This window comes from Heterodontus francisci, chromosome 18 (genome assembly GCF_036365525.1).
Source record: "Heterodontus francisci isolate sHetFra1 chromosome 18, sHetFra1.hap1, whole genome shotgun sequence".
NCBI lineage: Eukaryota > Metazoa > Chordata > Chondrichthyes > Heterodontiformes > Heterodontidae > Heterodontus > Heterodontus francisci.
In genome coordinates, this window is record NC_090388.1 from 60074456 (window position 1) to 60093450 (window position 18995).

General features: G+C 42.6%; 1 protein-coding gene across 2 annotated transcripts in view; it reads right to left on the bottom strand.

Moving 5' to 3' along the window:
* Positions 1-18995, bottom strand: part of bicd1a (bicaudal D homolog 1a) — a 298487-nt gene that overhangs the window by 39518 nt on the left and 239974 nt on the right. The window contains exon 7 of one of the 2 annotated variants that reach the window (XM_068050823.1): positions 5715-5922. In XM_068050823.1, coding sequence (XP_067906924.1) covers positions 5715-5922 — 208 coding nt within the window. Of the gene's footprint in view, positions 1-5627; positions 5923-18995 lie in introns of those variants that run through there. The other variant, XM_068050822.1, reaches the window with a different exon arrangement.

The following is an 18995-nucleotide window of genomic DNA, read 5'->3' on the forward strand; positions in this document are numbered from 1 at the left end:
AATGAACAGCAGGTGGCCTTCAGAACAAGCAAACAAAAATTAGGCCAGCATCAAAGCCATGGTCTCCTGGCTTGAAAATATTTACTGATTCTTTTGGTCTGGTTTCTTTTGTAAATAAGTTTGTCAAACTTGCATAATTGTATAATGTTTTATACCGTTTCATTAATATGAAGAGCATGTTTGTTGACTTTTTTTTTTCACAGAGTATGACTGTATCCAGATTTAGACAGCATAGATGAATATTTTGACCTGTATTATACAACTACTGATCCAGGAACAATGTGGCGTAAGATTTGAGAAGTTTGTTTTGCTCAGTGACAAGAGAACACCCATCAAAAGTATCAGAGGTAAACACTCAAGAGAGGGAAACAGAAAGAGATTGATAGAAGTGGTAAAACTTTAAAAACCAACAGACAGAGCAGACAGAAAATTGTAGGGAACCCAAAAGTAAGTACAAGAGCTGTTAAGCAATTTAAATTTAGTTCAGGAGCACTCCACACTGGGGGGAAATTAACTCGCAGGCCTATAGGATGCTTGTCCATGGCTTCGGGTAAATATGGGAACCTGGAAAAACTCGGCATAATGCAGCAAAAATGCATAGCACTGCTAGCTGAATTTTGTTTAAGTGCAGTATACTGTGCTATGATTCTCTATATCACTAATGCAGTGTGCAAAAAGTACCTATTTCTAATCGCATTTTACTACACATCTGCGTTTTAATGGATTGGGGAAGAGGGTTATGCAATGGCTGTAGAGGGGCCCTGAATGTCCTTGGTGCTCAGAATCCCAGGAATTCTGAATCCGACTCTGATTCTAGACTTAATATAACTTTCCAGATTTCAAGAGTTTATAAAATGATATTGGGTGGAACTTTTTTCCTGGGTAGAAAGAATGATTGAAAATTGTCAACCCATCTCAAATTCTGGAAGGAAAGAGGATTTATATATTTATTTTTGTAAGGAGTATAATGTTATTTTAAGAATTGTAGTGACTACATTTAGAGATGAGTATTATACCTTTGTATTTTTCATACTCCAAATGTAGGAGTGAGCCTTGACTGAGTGGTAGTAGCCCCACCTGGGTCAGAAGATGAAGTGTTCAAGCCCCACTCCAGACAGGAGCAATCATCAAACAAAATGTGACATCGAGCCACATGTGGAGGTTTCAGAACAGGTGACCAAAAGGTTGGTCTAAGAGGTAGATTTTAAAGAGCATCTTATAGGAGGAGAGGTAGCGAGGTGGACAGGTTTAGTGAGGGAAGTGCAGAGGTTAGGGCCAAGGTAGGTGAAGGCATGGCGGACAATGGCCGGGCAAAGAAAATCGGGGTCACGCATGAGGTCAGAATTTGCAAAATATAGGCCGGAATCTTTCATTGGGCAGGAGGCCTCGCCAATCGGCCAAAAGTCACGGTGAGCCCGCCTCTGCCAGGCCTGGGGAGCCAGGCCAGAATTTTTCACTCCCCAGGTCCTTAGTTGGTCTTGGGCGGGACTTCCACCTTGAATCAGGAAGTCCTGCCTAATGGAGCTGCCAGCCAATCAGCAGGCCACAACTCTGAGTCTCAGCAGCACTACCGGGAGAGGTGGCCACTGCTGGGACCATACCCAGACATCGCAAGCGAGGTGAAGGACGGCCCTGGAAGACAGGTAAATTTTTAGGGACTCGCCGGGGACAGTTGGCCGGGCCTCTGCGAGGCAAAGGGATCCGTTAGGGGGGGCAGAGGGAGTGTTGTGCATTGGGGGCAGTTGGGGCTTCAGGGGCAGCCTTCCGTGGGGCACAGGATGCCTGATCAGGAGAGCCCCCCCCCCCCACAGCTTGCAAGAAGGCCACCAGGTTTTACTAGGTGGAGTTCTTGAGGCTTTTGCCACCCGGCTGCCGAGAGTACAATACCAGCAGTGGTGGGAGGAGGCTCTTAAGTGCCAGTTAATTGGCCACTTAAGGACCTTAATTGGCCTCTGGCGGGTGGGCTGTTTCTCACCGCCACTGCCCCACGTAAAATTGTTTTGGGGATGGGAGGGGGTCGGGAACGGCCCCTGGCCCCCACTCTGCCCCCATTCAATTTTACACCCCCCCCCCCCCCCCCCACCACCAGCCCGCTCGTTTGGGGGTTGTAAAATTCCGGCCATAGTGTTAAGTTTATTCTTTTTTTGAAAAGTTCTATTCCTGCTTTGTTTCCCCACATGCACCCTAAACACCACATACTTATATTCTATATTATTCCCAGTGTTAGTATTCCCCAGGAATTGCCATTGTTAAACCAAAGTGCAGCCATCCAACTCTTGTAAAACAATAATAAAAACAGAAAATGCTGGAAATACTCAGCAGGTCAGGCAGCATCTGTGGAGAGAGAAGTAGAGTTAACCTTTTTCATCAGATGATGAAAGGTCCTGACCTGAAACGTTAACTCTGCTTCTCTCTCCACAGATGCTGCCTGACCTGCTGAGTATTTCCAGCACCTTCCGTTTTATTTCAGTTTTCCAGCATCTGCAGTATTTTACTTTTATCTTGTAAAACAATGTTTATTTTCAATGGTGTAGCCTTCGATAAGGCGGTAGATCTTGACTTAGTTTGAGAATGTAAAAAGGGTGATTGTAAGCCAGCAGCCCATTCTACATCATTGATTTCAGAGGAAGTAAAAATGGTGAGAGATGTGAAACATGCTCCTGACTCCTGTCACCTATTTTATCCTCTGTTCTACACCAATGAGTGGAACTTTCTGAGGCACAGCACCACCAGCGTGACCTTGCGTGCAGTGGACAACTTGGGTGCTTTGCCTTTGATTTTCCAACTGTTTTCATTAATGAGAGGAAAATCATGGGCAATGTATGTAGTATTTTCTAATTTACTACTTGAGAAATCCCACCAATGGTGTAGGGCCTTAGATAGCTCCGTCCAATGACTACTTCTGTAAGCTCACATCCTATGACATCTTCGTGATAAATTCTCCTACTAAATGATCTATAGTTTGCTAGTTATCATTCAGTAGGTACTGAGCATCCAAAGTTCCACAGCCAGGAGAGAATGTCTATTGCAATGTAACATATTGTGTCTTCACACAGACTAGGTATTTATTCCACCTCCCTCTCCCCCACACAAAGACAAAAACAAAAGACACTGCTCCCAGTAATTAATTAACAAGCTAGTTTAAGTTTGCTAGACCTAGCCTTGCTAAAATGTCATATAAAAAATATAATACAAAAATATCATAAAATGACAGAAGATAGAGCCCACATCTATCACATGTACAATGATGTATTGTACATCACCAGGTCATGTGTTTACAAATTAATAAAAATTTAGCCAAACATTTCTTTTGACAAAGCTAGGGGTCCTTTAATACAAATATTTTGCCTGAGTTAAATATTGTGCACTAAAATCATTAATAATGATTAAAAAGTATTTTCTATAAAATAGAAAAAACTCAAACATTCCCCATTTAAATCCATTTTGTTTATAAGGTATTAAAATAGAAGGCTGACAGATATAAGTTTGAAACAACCCACTTTATTTCAAATGAGTGCATATTCCAGTTTGTTAATCATGACATTATTATGCTACACATTAAGGAACTGGAATCCACATTCATGAAATGGGCAGTGCTGTGTGGGAAGTCTCTTGAAAGGCAATTTACCAGATAAATATAGAAAATTCAATGATGCCATCACAATACCGACTGCAGCTGTGACTTATTTTTAAAGCGTAGCTTTAAAAAAGTAAGAATCTACTTCTCAAAAGTTGGTCCCCTAGTAGATAGTGTTGTGTCTGCTGGACTGTGAGCTTTTCTTGGTAACTAGATTGGCAGTGTTGGAGTGGACTTTTTGAAGCAGGCCATTCCTGGTTCTTCCAGGCACTCAAACAATCCCAAAAACCCTGCAGTGAGATAACATGGCCATTACACATTCTGGACTTTTCAACTCTGATCTTTTATGTCTGGAAGAAAACAAAGAAAATGGTACTAACACCGTCTTATAAATTCTTTGACATTTTGCGAAAGATTTAGACTAAAATATCTTTTGAATGAGGACTTAAAAAGAAGTATTCCCTGACCAGTTAGGAATTGAAATCTAAATGGTGTAACAAGTTCTGGAACAGCAGCTGTTGTTTTCATTCACCATTTGGGATGCCGTTAAATCATAATTTCAGGTGCCCTCTAGTGGTCAATCTTTATTAGTAATCTTAAAATGGCATTTGGCGAAGATTTCTTCTGTCTATATGGATGGCACTATCACTTCTATAATCTACACAATGTATGCACTTTACTCTCTGCATAATATATACTGCATGTACTTTTCACCAAAAATCTGTTAAAAACATTGTTGTACTACACTACCTATCATGTCCTGGTATTAGTCTTCAGTTAAGCAATCAACTGTTGTTATACTTGTATTCTTACATCCTTTCTACATACCACTCATCTTCCCAATGCTAACGGCAGAGTTACAACATCAAAAAGAACCAATTCCAAATACAGAAATACTTAAAAATGTACCTGTGCAGCACATGAAGAAAATCCTACACAAAATCAAATGTACTGAGTAACATGTTATAGGTTGCAGTTTCTTCTCTAGCTTACGAAGCATCCATAAACCATTGGGGTTTCACTGATAGTTTTTGCCATTGTCTGAGCTCCCCGGTGGAATTATCACATTGCACTTCAGCCTCTGACCGTCACTAATAAGTCACTTTTTCAAGCTTAAAGACACCTAAAAGACTTTGTTAATACTTGAGAATGTAAGCATTCTTCAAACCAGAGCATGGTTTTTCTCCAGGGACTGCCACTCAGCCTATCGGTCACAACTGAGTACATTTCAACTGTTCACAATGCGAAATATCAAATGTTAAAACTTAACCAGGACTATATGTGCAGTCACAGCTCAATATTCACACAACAGCCACAGAGAAAACTGCAGCTCCTAGCTGAATTTGGATAATTCACTGACAAGTAGATCCTTTAAGGAGGTAAATGAGTTGTAGGTGTGAAGAGAAAGCAACAACGCAGCTCAAAAGTGGTATTTTGCTTCAGAGATGTTTACTTATCTTCCTTCCCTTTATGTCTGCTACTCAGTTCCTCAGGCATCTTCTAGAAACAGGAAGAGTGCCAGAATCTGGGCCTTGTCGATCTCCGCAGGCCGCTGTCACTGATGCTCTCTGACCACTATCACAAAATGCACCACTTAAGCTGTGCATGTGGAGATAAAACTCTTCCTTTGGATGGAATTGGTTTCAAAGAGTTGGGGTCTCCAAGAGAGGGGTAAGGGCACTCTATATTGCGATGACACAGCCACTCCCTGATGACAGTATTTGTTTAGCACAAACACCAGGAAACTAGAGGTAATTGGGGTTAAGCAAAAAGAAATCTGATAGGTCATTCCCCTTTAAGGTGTTAACTATCCCATTAAAAAATGTACTAGTGGAAAGTAACGGCACAAATTTGAGGCTGTGACCAAATTTAAAAAGACAGGCAGCAGGGTGTTGGGGCAGTGGAGAGGGCAATTGTTCTCCCTTAAAGGCGAATGGCCCAGCAGATTTCATTTTTGTTGTAGGTTATCGAACACTCTTTTGCACTGTCCTATCAGCATCACTGCATGGCCCCATCCTATAAGCACCACTGTTAACCACCTGACCCTTGCTCATTGCTCTGAGCTTTGACTAAGCAGAGTCAGAATGTCTATGGCAGCTGGGAAAGGCATGCTGCCTGTCGCCGCTTCCACACTTACTTTAGGACTGCCAACTTTGCTTTTCCCCAGCTTGCTTTTGCTGCGCCGAGACTGCTCGTGATCGAACTCCAGGTCCTCGAGCCGCTGCGTAAGGGCCAGCTTCTGCTGAATCGCCATACGCAGCAAGGAGTTCAGCGTCTTCTTCTCATCCTCGGCCGCTGCCAGTTGCCGCTGCATGTCGTCCAATTGCGTCACGTACTCATCACACCTGAGGGAAGAATTTGAATACAGCAGGGAAGGAGTTGGACATTAGCTACTCATCAGTCTTTTATTTTTGCCAAATGAACTATGCCAATTTGATTTTTTTTACAACAGTCATCATGAGGAACTTAATTAATATTCATAAATGAAAACTGAGAAAAAACTCCAGAAGTATTATGGATAGTAGGTACTTAACTCTTGATGCAGCCCAGACTAGTAGCTATTTCTTCTTATCTGACCATTAATTGCATAAACATTGACATTTTCAAGGCTCACATAATGGGATGACATTTTACTATGATGGTGTCATGCATAAGTGATGCCATAATACATTTTAATGAGACTTATGTAATTGTTTCATGTGTCTGTACACAAATGAAAGAAAATCTTTCGCAGACTTTTTCATGAAAATAGTGCTCCTTTAAATGACAATTTCTGAAAAATAACGTTCTGGTGACTGCTCCTTTTATTTCCCATTTCCTCTCCTCCTCTCACAAAGATGTTAACTAATGCTGGAGTGTAGTATTTCAGGGGTTCAGTCCTTCAGCACCTCACCACTCTTTGTGTGCAAGTCCAGACAGTGAGTGTTGGCAGGATATTCTAACATAGTGATCAGAGTCAAGCCTGATCATGTTCTCCCAGGTCCTTTCCAACAGGATTTACTGAATAATGAGCAGGAGTGTGAATCTTGGCTGATTTTCCCCCTCTTTAACTAGGTGCACTGAAGCCAATTGCAGTGCCCCTGCCTGAGATTAACTGACTCAGCAGAGCAAAAATCCAAGTTAGGATGCAACTAGTCTGTATAACTCAGTGACATGCTAATGAACCAGAGGAACTGCCACTGAACACCTAGTTGAGCAGCATTGCAGCTGATGATACTTAGCATAAATGGTTAAGTACCACTAACATAACCCAAAAAACCATAAAGCAAGGGAAACCTTGAAACTAACTCTCTTAAACTAGATTGCAAACAAGAGTAATATGATGAAATTACTCAAAATGCCTTGCTGGCAGATATTGATTAACTTATGATAAATAATGGATAAGTGACCAAGGACAGTCAGGGTTACATGGGATTCTTCTGAAAAGGAATGTACTAACTGGTAGTGCAGATGCCATGAGTGGAGGCCAGATATTTTCCTGCAGCCAGGAGGTAGGACTCAAATTGAAGGGCAAGTCACTCATCTTAACCTGTATTATTATAATCTGTATTATGAGATGGTACAGATAATTGTCAGTAGCTGGATTGGCTGTCCTGTTAATTGAGGAATTGTCCATAGCATCGAGGGATTTGAAGGTCAATGAGAAATCAGTGTCGAAAAATGCTGTGGAAATATTTCAACTGCAGCAAATTTGGAATTACATGCACTCTTAAACTTTGAACTTCCTCATCTGTGACTTTTGTCGTCTTCTGATTGATCATTCCGATGCTCTCCTGGCTGACATCCCATTCTTCACCCTCTTGTCAACCTCAGCTCATCCAAATCTTTGCTATTCAAATCTTATCCTGCATCCCCCGCCCCCAACCTGTACCCCTCCATTTGGCAGTCGTGCCTTCAGCTGCCTCAGCCCCATGCTCTGAGATTCCCTGCCGAAGCAGCTCCAGCTCCCTCTCATCCTTATAACAGCCATGAATGATCAAACTTTGGCTCTCTCCTCCTAACATTACCTTTGGCTTGGTGTCTATTTATTTCTGATTACATCTTTGCGACATGATGTTTTTCTGTTATAGATGCGATACATAATTGTAATTTATTATTCTTGTTATTGAATTTGGGCACTAATGTCTCTCAGCAGTCACCTATGTGACTTCTGGTTGTTACTTCTTTTCTAATGTACCACTGACTTTCCATTATAATACAGTTTTCTCCACTTAAATCTGCCTTTGCTCCACAAGAAAGTGAGGCAAAGATTACCGAGCAGTGGGATGAGTTTTCCTTTTGTCATGTCCAGAACTGTAGAAGAGATTCTAGAGAGGCCTCTCCAGATATGGAGATTAATGTAAAAAATGTTGATGTTGATAAATATAAAAGAAAACTGTAGCTATATGTCGAATATAATCATAAAGAGTGGTCAGGTGTTGGATGAGTGGAGGAGGTAAACGATGGGCTATATCTGAGAAAGTTCCTCTAATGAGGCCATATGATTAGAACTTAAAAACAAAAAGGGGCAATCACTTGGCTGGGAGTGTACCACAGACCTCCAAACAATCAGGGAGAGATAGAGGAGCAGATATATAGGCAAATCGCAGAGAGGTACAAAAATAATAGCGCAATAATAGTGGATTTCAACTTCCCCAATATTAACTGGGATAGTCTTAGTGCAAAAGGCTTAAAGGGGGTGCAATTCTTAAAGTGCATTCTGGAGAGCTTTTTGAGCCAGCACGTAGAAAGTCCTACAAGAGAAGGGCTGGTACTGGACTTAATCCTAGGGAATGAAGCCTGACAAGTTGTAGAAGTGGCAATAGGGGAGCATTTCGGGCATAGTGACCATAACTCTAAGATTTAAGGTAGTTATGGAAAAGGACAGAGGGACCAGAAATATAAGTACTGAATTGGGGTAAGGCAGATTTCAATATGATAAAACAGGATCTGGCCAAAGTGGACTGGGAGCAGCTTCTTGTAGGAAAGTCCACATCAGACCAGTGGGAATCATTCAGAAAGGAAGTCGTGAGGGTTCCTGTAAAGGTGAAGAGTAGGACCAACAAGTCAAGGGAACCCTGGATGTCAAGGGATGTAGAGGATTGGATAAGGAAAAAAAAAAGAGGCTTATGACAGATTCAGAGCGCTGAAAACGGCGGAGGCCCTAAAAGAGTATAGAAAGTGTGGGGGGGGGGTACTTAAAAAAATAATTAGGAGAGCGAAGAGGGGGCAAGAAAAAACACTGGCAGACAACATAAAGGAGTCCCAAGGTGTTTTATAAGTATATTAAGGGCAAGAGGATAACCAGGGAAAGAGTGGGGCCCAATAGGGATCAAAGAGGCAATGTGTGTGTGGAGCCGGAGGACATAGGTGAGGTTTTGAGTGATTACTTTTCATCTGTATTCACTATGGAGAGGAACGATGTGGGTGTAGTGATCAGGGAGGGGGATTATGATATATTTGAACAAATTAGCATTGAAAAGGAGGAAGTATTAGCAGTATTAGCGGGCTTAAAGGTGGATAAATCCCCAGGCCCAGATGAGATGTATCCCAGGCTGCTATGTGAGGCAAGGGAGGAGATAGCAGGGGCTCTGACACAAATTTTCAATTCCTCTCTGACCACAGGAGAGGTACCAGAGGATTGGAGGAATAATGGTGCCATTATTCAAGAAGGATAGCAGGCATAAACCAGGTAATTACAGGCCAGTGAGTCTAACATCAGTGGTAGGGAAATCATTGGAAAAAATTCTGAGAGACAGGATTAATCTCCACTTGGAGAGGCAGGGATTAATCAGGGATAGTCAGCATGACTGTCAGGGGCAGATCGTGTCTAACAAATTTGATTGAGTTGTTTGAGGAGGTGACTAGATGTGTAGATGAGGGTAAAGCAGTTGATGTAGTCTACATGGACTTCAGTAAGGCTTTTGATCGGGTCCCACATGGGAAATTGGTTAAGAAGGTAAGAGCCCATGGGATCCAGGGCAATTTGACAAATTGGATCCAAAATTGGCTTAGTGGCAGGAGGCAAAGGGTAATGGTCGAGCATTGTTTTTGCGAATGGAGGCCTGTGACCAGTGAGGTACTGCAGGGATCGGTGCTGGGACCCTTACTGTTTGTAGTGTACATTAATGATTTAGACATGAATATAGGAGGTATGATCAGCAAGTTCGCAGATGACACGAAAATTAGTGGTGTCGTAAATAGTGAGAAGAAAAACCTTAGATTACAGGATGATATAGTTGGGCTGGTAAGATGGGCGGAGCAGTGGCAGATGGAATTTAATCCTGAGAAGTGTGAGGTGATGCACTTTTGGAGGAATATACAATGGATGGTAGGACCCTACGGAGTACAGAGGGTCAGAGGGACCTTGTGTGTTTGTCCATAGATCACTGAAGGCAACAGCACAGGTAGATAAGGTGGTTAGGAAGGCATATGGGATACTTGCCTTTATTAGCCAAGGCATAGAATATAAGATCTGGGAGGCTATGTCAGAGCTGTATAAAATGCTGGTTAAGCCACAGCTGGAGTATTGTGTGCAGTTCTGGGTGCCACACTATAGGAAGGATGTGATTGCACTAGAGAGGATGCAGAGGAGATTCACCAGGATGTTGCCTGGGCTGGAGCATTTCAGTTATGAAGAGAGACTAGATAGGCTGGGGTTGTTTTCCTTGGAGCAGAGAAGGCTAAGGGGGGACCTGATTGAAGTATACAAAATTATGAGGGGCATTGATAGGATAGATAGGAAGAAACTTTTTCCCTTAGCGGAGGGGTCAATAACCAGGGGGCATAGATTTAAAGTAAGGGGCAGGAGGTTGAGAGGGGAGTTGAGGAAAATTTTTTTCACCTATGGGGGTGGTTGGAATCTGGAACACACTGCCTGAAGGGGTGGTAGAGGCAAGAACCCTCACAACATTTAAGAAGTATTTAGATGAGCACTTGAAATGCCATAGCATACAAGACTATGGGCCAAGTGCGGGAAAATTGGATTAGATTGGATGGGTGCTTGATGGCCGGAGCAGGCGCATTGGGCCGAAGGGCCTGTTTCTGTACTGTAAAACTCTATGACACTATGAGTGGAGGAGGTAAATGATACAGGCTGGCCTCCGATCTTTACCCTCTGTAAATGTCAATTCATGCAGAACTCTGCTGCCCATGTTCATTTTTTTCTTTATTTATTCGTTCATGGGAAGTGGGTGTCACTGGCTAGGCCAGCAATTGGCCATCCCTATCTACCCTTGAGAAGGTGGTGGTGAGCTGCAGGTACACCCACAGTGCTGTTAGGAAGGGAGTTCCACGATTTTGACCCAGCGGCTGTGAAGGAACGGTGACATAATTCCAAGTCAGGATGGTGTGTGGCTTGGAGCGGAACTTGCAAGTGGTGGTGTTCCCATGCATTTTCTGCACTTGTCCTAGGTGGTAGAGGTTGTGGGTTGGAAGGTGCTGTCTGAGCCTTGGTGCATTGCTGCAGTGCATCTTGTAGATGGTACACACTGCTGCCACTGTGCGGTGGTGGGAGTGAATGTGAGTGGATGGGCTGCCAATCAAGTGGGTTGCTTTGTCCTGGATGGTGTCGAGCTTCTTGAGTGTTGTTGGAGCTGCACCCATCCAGGCAAGTGGAGAGTATGCCATCACACTCCTGATCTGTGCCTTGTAGATGGTGGACAGGCTTTGGGGAGTCAGGAGGTGAGTTACTCGCCACAGGATTCCTAGCCTCTGACCTGCTCTTGCAGCTATGGTATTTATATGGCTACTCCAGTTCAGTTTCTGATCAATGGTAACCCCCAGGATGTTGATAGTTGGGGATTCAGTGATCTTAATGTCATTGAATGTCAAGGAGAGATAGTTAGATTGTCTCTTGTTGGAGATGGTCATTGCCTGCACTTGTGTGGCACGAAGGTTACACTTGCCACTTATCAGCCCAAGCCTGGATATTGTCCAGGTCTTGCTGCATTTCTACATGGACTGCTTCGGTATCTGAAGAGTCGCGAATGGTGCTGAACATTGTGCAATCATCAGCGAACATCCCCACTTCTGATCTTATGATTGAAGGAAGATCAATGATGAAGCAGCTGAAGATGGTTGGGCCTAGGACACTACCCCGAGGAACTCCTGCATGTAATGTCCTAGAGCTGAGATGATTGACCTCCAGCAACCATAACCATCTTCCTTTGCACAAAGTATGACTCCCACCAGCGGAGAGTTTTTGCCCTGATTCCCACTGTCAGGCAAACCCCCCCACCTGCCAAGACTGAGGCACACATTATTTCGCCACATGAACATTAAAACTTAAAAGTGCAAGTCCCTGACTGGAAAAACATTTTTGCATAGGAACAGACAGTGTTGAAACAATAGGGATCCAGTAGTTGCTTCCCCAATACACAGAAGTGGTCAGATCAGTTTTAGTCACATGACTAATTGGCTGTTGCAGAGAATTTGAACTTCCAACAAAGGATTTTGAAGACAGACAAAGCCATGTGATCATGGAGCAACGATCTCTCCTGGAACTAAAGTAAGAATTACAGCCTCTCCTGTCTGCCTGCTTCCATCTCCTTCCCACAGAACTGAATCTTGTGAAAACATGTGAAACTCAAAGAGAGAAACGTTTCCTACGTGAACAATGTTTTAAGACGACTACTGGGCCCCAACGAAAAGCAAGACACTTACAAAAGGACTACAGTGAGCTCGAAGCACTGTAACAAGATATTGCCTCAAACCCCTCTCTACTATATTTTCCTCTTCTCTGACTCTATCTGCATCTGATATCGCGTGTGTATGCTAGTGTGGGTGCATCTTAGATCCATAGGCAGGAACCATTTTAGAGTTTAACTTTTAAATTTTAATAAAATTTCATCTTCTTTAAACCTGAGAAAGCCTGTGTGAATTGGTTTCTTTGTCTTATAATTGGAAAACTGTGAACAAGGATTCACAAAAAGGGGAGCTCAAAACACAATGTGTTTAAAATTAAACCCTGTTAGAATAAGACCAGGTGAAGATAGTAACAGACCCCTAGAGACATTTCTCACCTGGTCGTGACACGCATTGACTGCAGTTTTGTTAGGTCTCCTTGATGCCAGACTCGGTCAAATGCTGCCTTGATATCAATGGCAGTCACTCTCACCTCACTTGAGTTCAGCTCTTTTGTACATGTTTGAACCAAGACAGTAATGAGGTCAGGAGCTGAGCGGCCCTGGCAGAAACCAAATTGAATGTCACTGAGCAGGTTATTGCTAAGCAAGTGCTGCTGGATAGCACTGTTGACGAAACCTTTCATCACTTTACTGATGATTGAGAGTAGACTGATGGGGCAGTAATTGGCCGGGTTGGACTTGTCCTGCTTTTTGTGTACAGGACATACCTGGGCAATTTTCCACATTGCCAGGTAGATGCCAGTGTTGTAGCTGTACTGGAACAGTTTGGCTAGGGGTGCGGCCATTTCTGGAGCACAGATCTTCAGTACTATTGCCGGAATGTTGTCAGAGCACACAGCCTTTACAGTATCCAGTGCCTTCAGTCATTTCTTGAGGAGGCGGTGGCGTACTGGTATTGTCACTGGACTATTAACCCAGAGACCCAGGGTATTGCTCTGGGGCCATGTGTTCGAATCCTACAACTGAAAAAGGTGGAATTTAAATTGAAGTAATAAATCTGGAATAAAAAGCTAGTCTAATGGTGACCATGAAACCATTGTCAATTGTTGTAAAAAACCATCTGGTTCACTAATGTCCTTTAGGGAAGGAAATCTGCCGTCCTTACCTGGTCTGGCCTACATGTGACTCCAGACCCACAGCAATGTGGTTGACTCTTAAATGCCCCTGAATTTGCCTAGCGTACCACTCAGTTGTATATGACCGTTCTATCCCACACAAATTCTGCTCACACATCACTCCTGCCTGCCCTTGCTGACCAACACTGGCATCCAGTTTACTAAGACCTCCAATTTAACATTCACATCCTCGTGTTTAAATCATCTCAAGACCTAGCTGTCTCTAACGTTCTGCAGCCATACAGCCTTTCTCTCCCTGAAACTCCATACATTTGACTGTAGCTTCACATGAATCTAATAATCATGGGCTGTCCCTTCAACTGCTTAGGCTTCATGTTCTGGATTTTAACTAAACCCTTCCATTTCGCTCCCTCCCTCTTCTCCTTTAAAGACTCTGCCTGAAATGAATCTCTTTGACCAAGCTATTGGGTAATCCACTTGATCTCTCATTATTTGGCTTGGCGTTCATTTCTTTTATTACACCTCAATGAAGTACCATGGAGACCTCTTTTCTCCTAAAGATGCTATTGAAATTAGAGGCGAGCTAGAAAAGCGGATAGCAAGATAGTCCAATGATGAGTTATCAACTACAATATGTATGGAGTGAAATGAGAGGAAGCTTGATTCCCATTAATATAAAATGGATGGATGCCCCTGCAATGGTACTTTGTTAGTTTTACATAGTTCTAGATCTTGTTAACGATTTTGATGTCCTAGGTGATGATAAGTGACATACTAAAAAGCTCCAAATGTAAGAAAGATTATTACACTCAGCCAAAAACCCTACCAGTGATTATTGATTCGAACTTTCAATGTAATGGATAATGGAGAGTTAACAGGTTCTATGACTTTGCAAAGTACAGATGCAAGACAACAGGCCTGGAACTGTGAGAGTAAAAGGGGTGACCTTTCATCAGGATTGGACGAGCACATTAAATTTCCAAGAGGGAAACAGGGACTGATAGTAGGAGTAGTTGAAGAAATGGCATAGGCTAGTAAAAGTTTGCAGATCCATAGAAACATAGCAACAGGAGTAGGCCATTCAGCACCAAGAGGCTGTTCCACTATTCAACTGGATCATGGCAAATCTATATCTTAACTTCATTCACCTGCCTTAGTTCGATAAGCCTTAATACCCTTGCCAAACAAAAAACTATCAATTTCACTGCTGAAATTTTCAATTGTCCTCATCTCGATTGCATTTTGCAGAGAGATTTCCAGACTTCCACTACCCATTGCGTGAAAAAGTGTTTTCTGACATCACATCTCAATGGCCCAGCTTCAATTTTAGTGTTATGCCACCTTGTTCTGGAGTCTCCCACCAGAGGAAGTAGTTCTATCTAGCCTATCGAATCCTTTAATTATCTTCTATGCCTCATATAATTAGACCACCACTTAATCTTCATTCTTCAAGGGAATTCAAGCCTAGTCTATGCAACCTGCCCTCATAATTTAACTTTTTTAGCCCCAGTATTACACAACATTTACAACATAAAATAGGCCATTCAGTCCAAAAGTTGCATGCCAGTGGCTGTGCTTCACACAAGCCTCCTCCCACTCTTCTTCATCTAACCCTATCAACATATCCTTCTATTCAGCGATTTACTTGTACTTCTTTCAACTTGGTATACTCTATTCGCTGTTCATCATGCAGTCTCCTCTACTTTGGGTAGGCCAAATGCAGATCAAGTGGCTGCTTCACAGAACATGTATGTTCAGACTGCAAGGGTATCCCCAAGTTTCATGTCAAATGAGAGTGGCACACACACCAAAGACTGCTGCATCTCCTATCACTTCCTACACTTCTACATGGTCACCCATGGTCACACTATCCTGAACTCTCACTGCCTGTGGGACAACCACCTCCTGGAACATACGAACCAGGAAACTCTCATCCTTCCTGATGCTCCGCAGTGACTCCAGCTGCCCCTCAAGCTCAGAAATCCTGAGCTCGTGCTCAAGCAGCTGGAGACACTTCATACAGATGTGGTCCCCCAAGACTTGTCCTGAGGTTGACACACAGTGCAGGAATTGCAAGCAGCAGGTCTCATGATCTAAGAAAAAATCTCTATTCCCTCTTTTAGAGTCTAGTTAATACCTTGAATAAACTGTTAATTTTAATTATTCACTCTAGACCTGCTCTGTGCTAATACTTTTACTACCAATTTCCTCACTGTTATACTTACCTGATTGAAATGTATTAATTACTTTAACTAGTTAAGCTATAAATGTAATACAATACTTTATAGTTTCCTAGTCCTAGTTTAAACCACTATCCTACTATTAAAAATATACTGAATACTCACCAACCAATCACCTATCTACCAATTACATGCCCATTCTGCAAGTTTATTAATGTCTTCCTGTATTTTGTCACAGTCCTCCTCTGTGTTAATTGCACTGTACAATTTGGTGTTGTCCAGAAATCTTGAAATTGTACTTCTGCTTCTCAAGTTCAAATCATTGAAGTAAATGGGGAACAACAGAGGTCCCAAAACTGATCCTTATAGAATACCACTTCCCACTTTTTGCCAGTCTGAGTAACTACAATTCTGCAAGTTTATTAATGTTTTGATACCTCTAGACTTGGCTATTCCGATGAACTCCTGGCCAGCCTTCCATCTTCCATAAAGTTGAGGTCATCCAAAACTCTGCTTTCTTAACTTGCACCAAGTCCCATTCACCCATCACCCCTGTTCTCACTGACCTGAATTGGTTCCTGATGAGCAATGCCTCAATTTTGAAATTCTCATCCTTGTTTCCAAATCCTTCCATGGCCTCACCCCTCCTTATCTTTGTCACCTCCTCCAATCCTCCAAGATAGCTATGCATCTTCAATTCTGGCCTCTTGCACATCTCATTTTTAACACTTCACCATTGACAGCTGTGCCTTCAGCTGCCCAAGCCTAAGCTCCCTAAAGTTCTCTGCCTTACTACCTCTTTCCTTCCTGAAGGCATTCCTTAAAACCAACCTCTTTGACCGAGCTTTGATCATCTGCCTTAATATTGCCTTATGTGACTTAAACGAATTTTCATACAATCACAGAATGGTTACAGCACTGAAGGAGGCCTTTGGCCATTGTGTCTGTATTGGCTCTCTGCAAGAGCAACTCACCTAGTCCCACTCCTCTACCTTTTCCCTTTAGTCCTGCAACTTCTCTCTCTTCAGATAATTTTCCAATTCTCTTTTGCAGGCCTCGATTCAATCTGCTCCACCATATTCTCAGGCAGTGCATTCCAGAGCCTAACCACTTGCTGTGTAAAAAGGTTTTTCCTCATGTCATGATTGGCAAAAGAACCAATCACCTTTAATCGGTGTCCTCTGGTGCTGGATCCTTCCACCAATGGGAACAGTTTCTCCCTATCTATTCTGTCCTGACCTCTCATGATTTTGAACTCTCCTCGTAATCTCTTCTCCAAGGAGAACAGCCCCAGCTTCTCCAACCTATCCACATAACAGAAGTTCCTCACCCCAGAAGCATTCTCACGAATCTTGTCTGCACCCTTTCTAATGCTCTACCATCCTTCTGAAAATGCGGAGCCCATAACTCCAAATACTCCAGTTGAGGTCCAACCAGTGTTTTATATAGGTTTATCATAACAACCTTGTTTTTGTACTCTATGCCCCTATTTATAAAGAATTCAATGAGGCTGGTCAAGCATGACTTTCCCTTTTGGAATCCCTGCTGATTACTCTTCAATGTATTTTCAGTTTCTAGATATTTTTCCAATACATCTTTGATTAAGGATTCCATTAACTTTCCTACCACCAATGTTAATCTAATTCATCTACAGTTCCTTGGACTTGCTCCATCTCCATTTTTAAATAGAGGAATGATATTAGCCATCCATCAGTCCTCTCGCACTATTCCCTTTTCTAATGAAAGATATCATTTTGGTGAATCTGTGCTGGACCCAGGACCAGACCAAAATCCTGCCTGTGGTGAAGTGCCCAGAACTGAATGCAGTACTTCAGATTGGGGCTAGCCAGAGCTCTCTACAGCTGGAACGTAACTTCCAACGTTTTGTATTACAGCCTTCCTCACATAAAGGTCCACATTCCATTGGCCTTTTTAATTATTTTATGTACTTGTCCATCAGTTTTTAGTGACTTCTGAAGATATTTCTGAAGACATCTTTTGAAGATACAAGGGGATAACATCCTGAAGTCCAGATAGAGTAGGGTCTGACAGATTATGGTGGGGATAAAGCAAGATGCTGTTGTGAAGGCAGAGTAATGGATTCATCAGGTGCTGGCACTGTTCCAATAACTCACCAACATGTCCATTACCAATGCATGAGCCATAAAAGCACTTCCAGCAAGGATTACTGGATAGCAATTAAGAAAACAAATGAAGCTTATTTCACCGCCCACCCCCCCCCCCCCCCCCGCCCCACCCCTTATACAGCAAGACAAAAGACAAATGTTGTGCCTCATCTCTTCCAAATTACTGCTGATGTATAGCAGGGACTGGAATTATACTTACATTACCCACTGCAGACTCTGCCAAACTGCTCTAGCTGGTTAGTCAGCCTAAGAAATGTATTATGATTAATTTGGCATCTGCTTGTTTCTCTTCCCCTCTGCAGACACTTAGACAGAGCAGTACAGCTGAGATCAAATGCTCACCATTTGGAAAATCAAGGGTATAAGCTTGCATCTAATCATGTAATAACACAAACAGCATTTTAGTCCAAGTCCTTTGTTAAGTCCAACTTTATGAAAATTGCACACAAGCTTGGGCGGATAAATGGAAAGAACTATTCATGCCACGCGAGTGCCAGGCAGTGGCTATCTCCAAAAAAGAGTGTAAAACCACCTCCCCTTAACATCAATGGCATTATCATCACTGAAACCCCCGCCATCAACATTGTGGGAGGGGTTACCAAGGACCAGAATATAACAGGACCAGCTGTACATAAATACTGTGGCTACAAGAGCAGGTTAAAGGCTGGTGTAATGACCAGGTGACAAAGAGGTCCAGGGTTCCCTTTCAACCTTCACCTGGTCCTACAGTAACAGTGTTTAATTTTAAACACACCATGTTTTTAGCTCCCCTTGGTGAATCCTTGTTCACCACTTTCCAATTATAAAGCAAAGAAACCAGCACAACAGGTTTTCTCAGGTTTAAAGAAGAAAAGTGAAATTTATTAAACTTAAACTCTAATTCGGTTAACACCTACGGATACACGATACGCCCACACTAGCATGCATACGTGATACACACATGCAAATAGGAACAGAAAGAGCAGAAGAAAACTAAAGTGGAAAAGTTTGAGACAATATCTGAAGAGTTGTTGTTACGGTTCTTCGAGCTCACTGTAGAGTCCTTGATGGTAGGTATATCTTGCTTTTCCTTGGGGCCCATCATTCTTCTGAAAACTTGTTCACTGTAGGAGACTTTTCTCTCTTGGGGTTCATGTGTCTTCAGTAGGTTTTGGAGTTACGTGAGAAAGAGATGGGAGCAGACAGACAGGAGAGGAGGTCCAGCAGCATTCTGCTTTTTGCTAGCTTTCAGTTCAAAACTATACAATTTAGAAAAAAAACCCAGACTGCCAAGCAGGTTAGTCATGTGACTAACTGTTTTGACCATGTCTGTTTGTGGAGTGTATTGGAGCAGGGGAGAGCTCCTTTATTCCAAACACTGTCTGTTAATATGCAAAGATGCCTTTCCA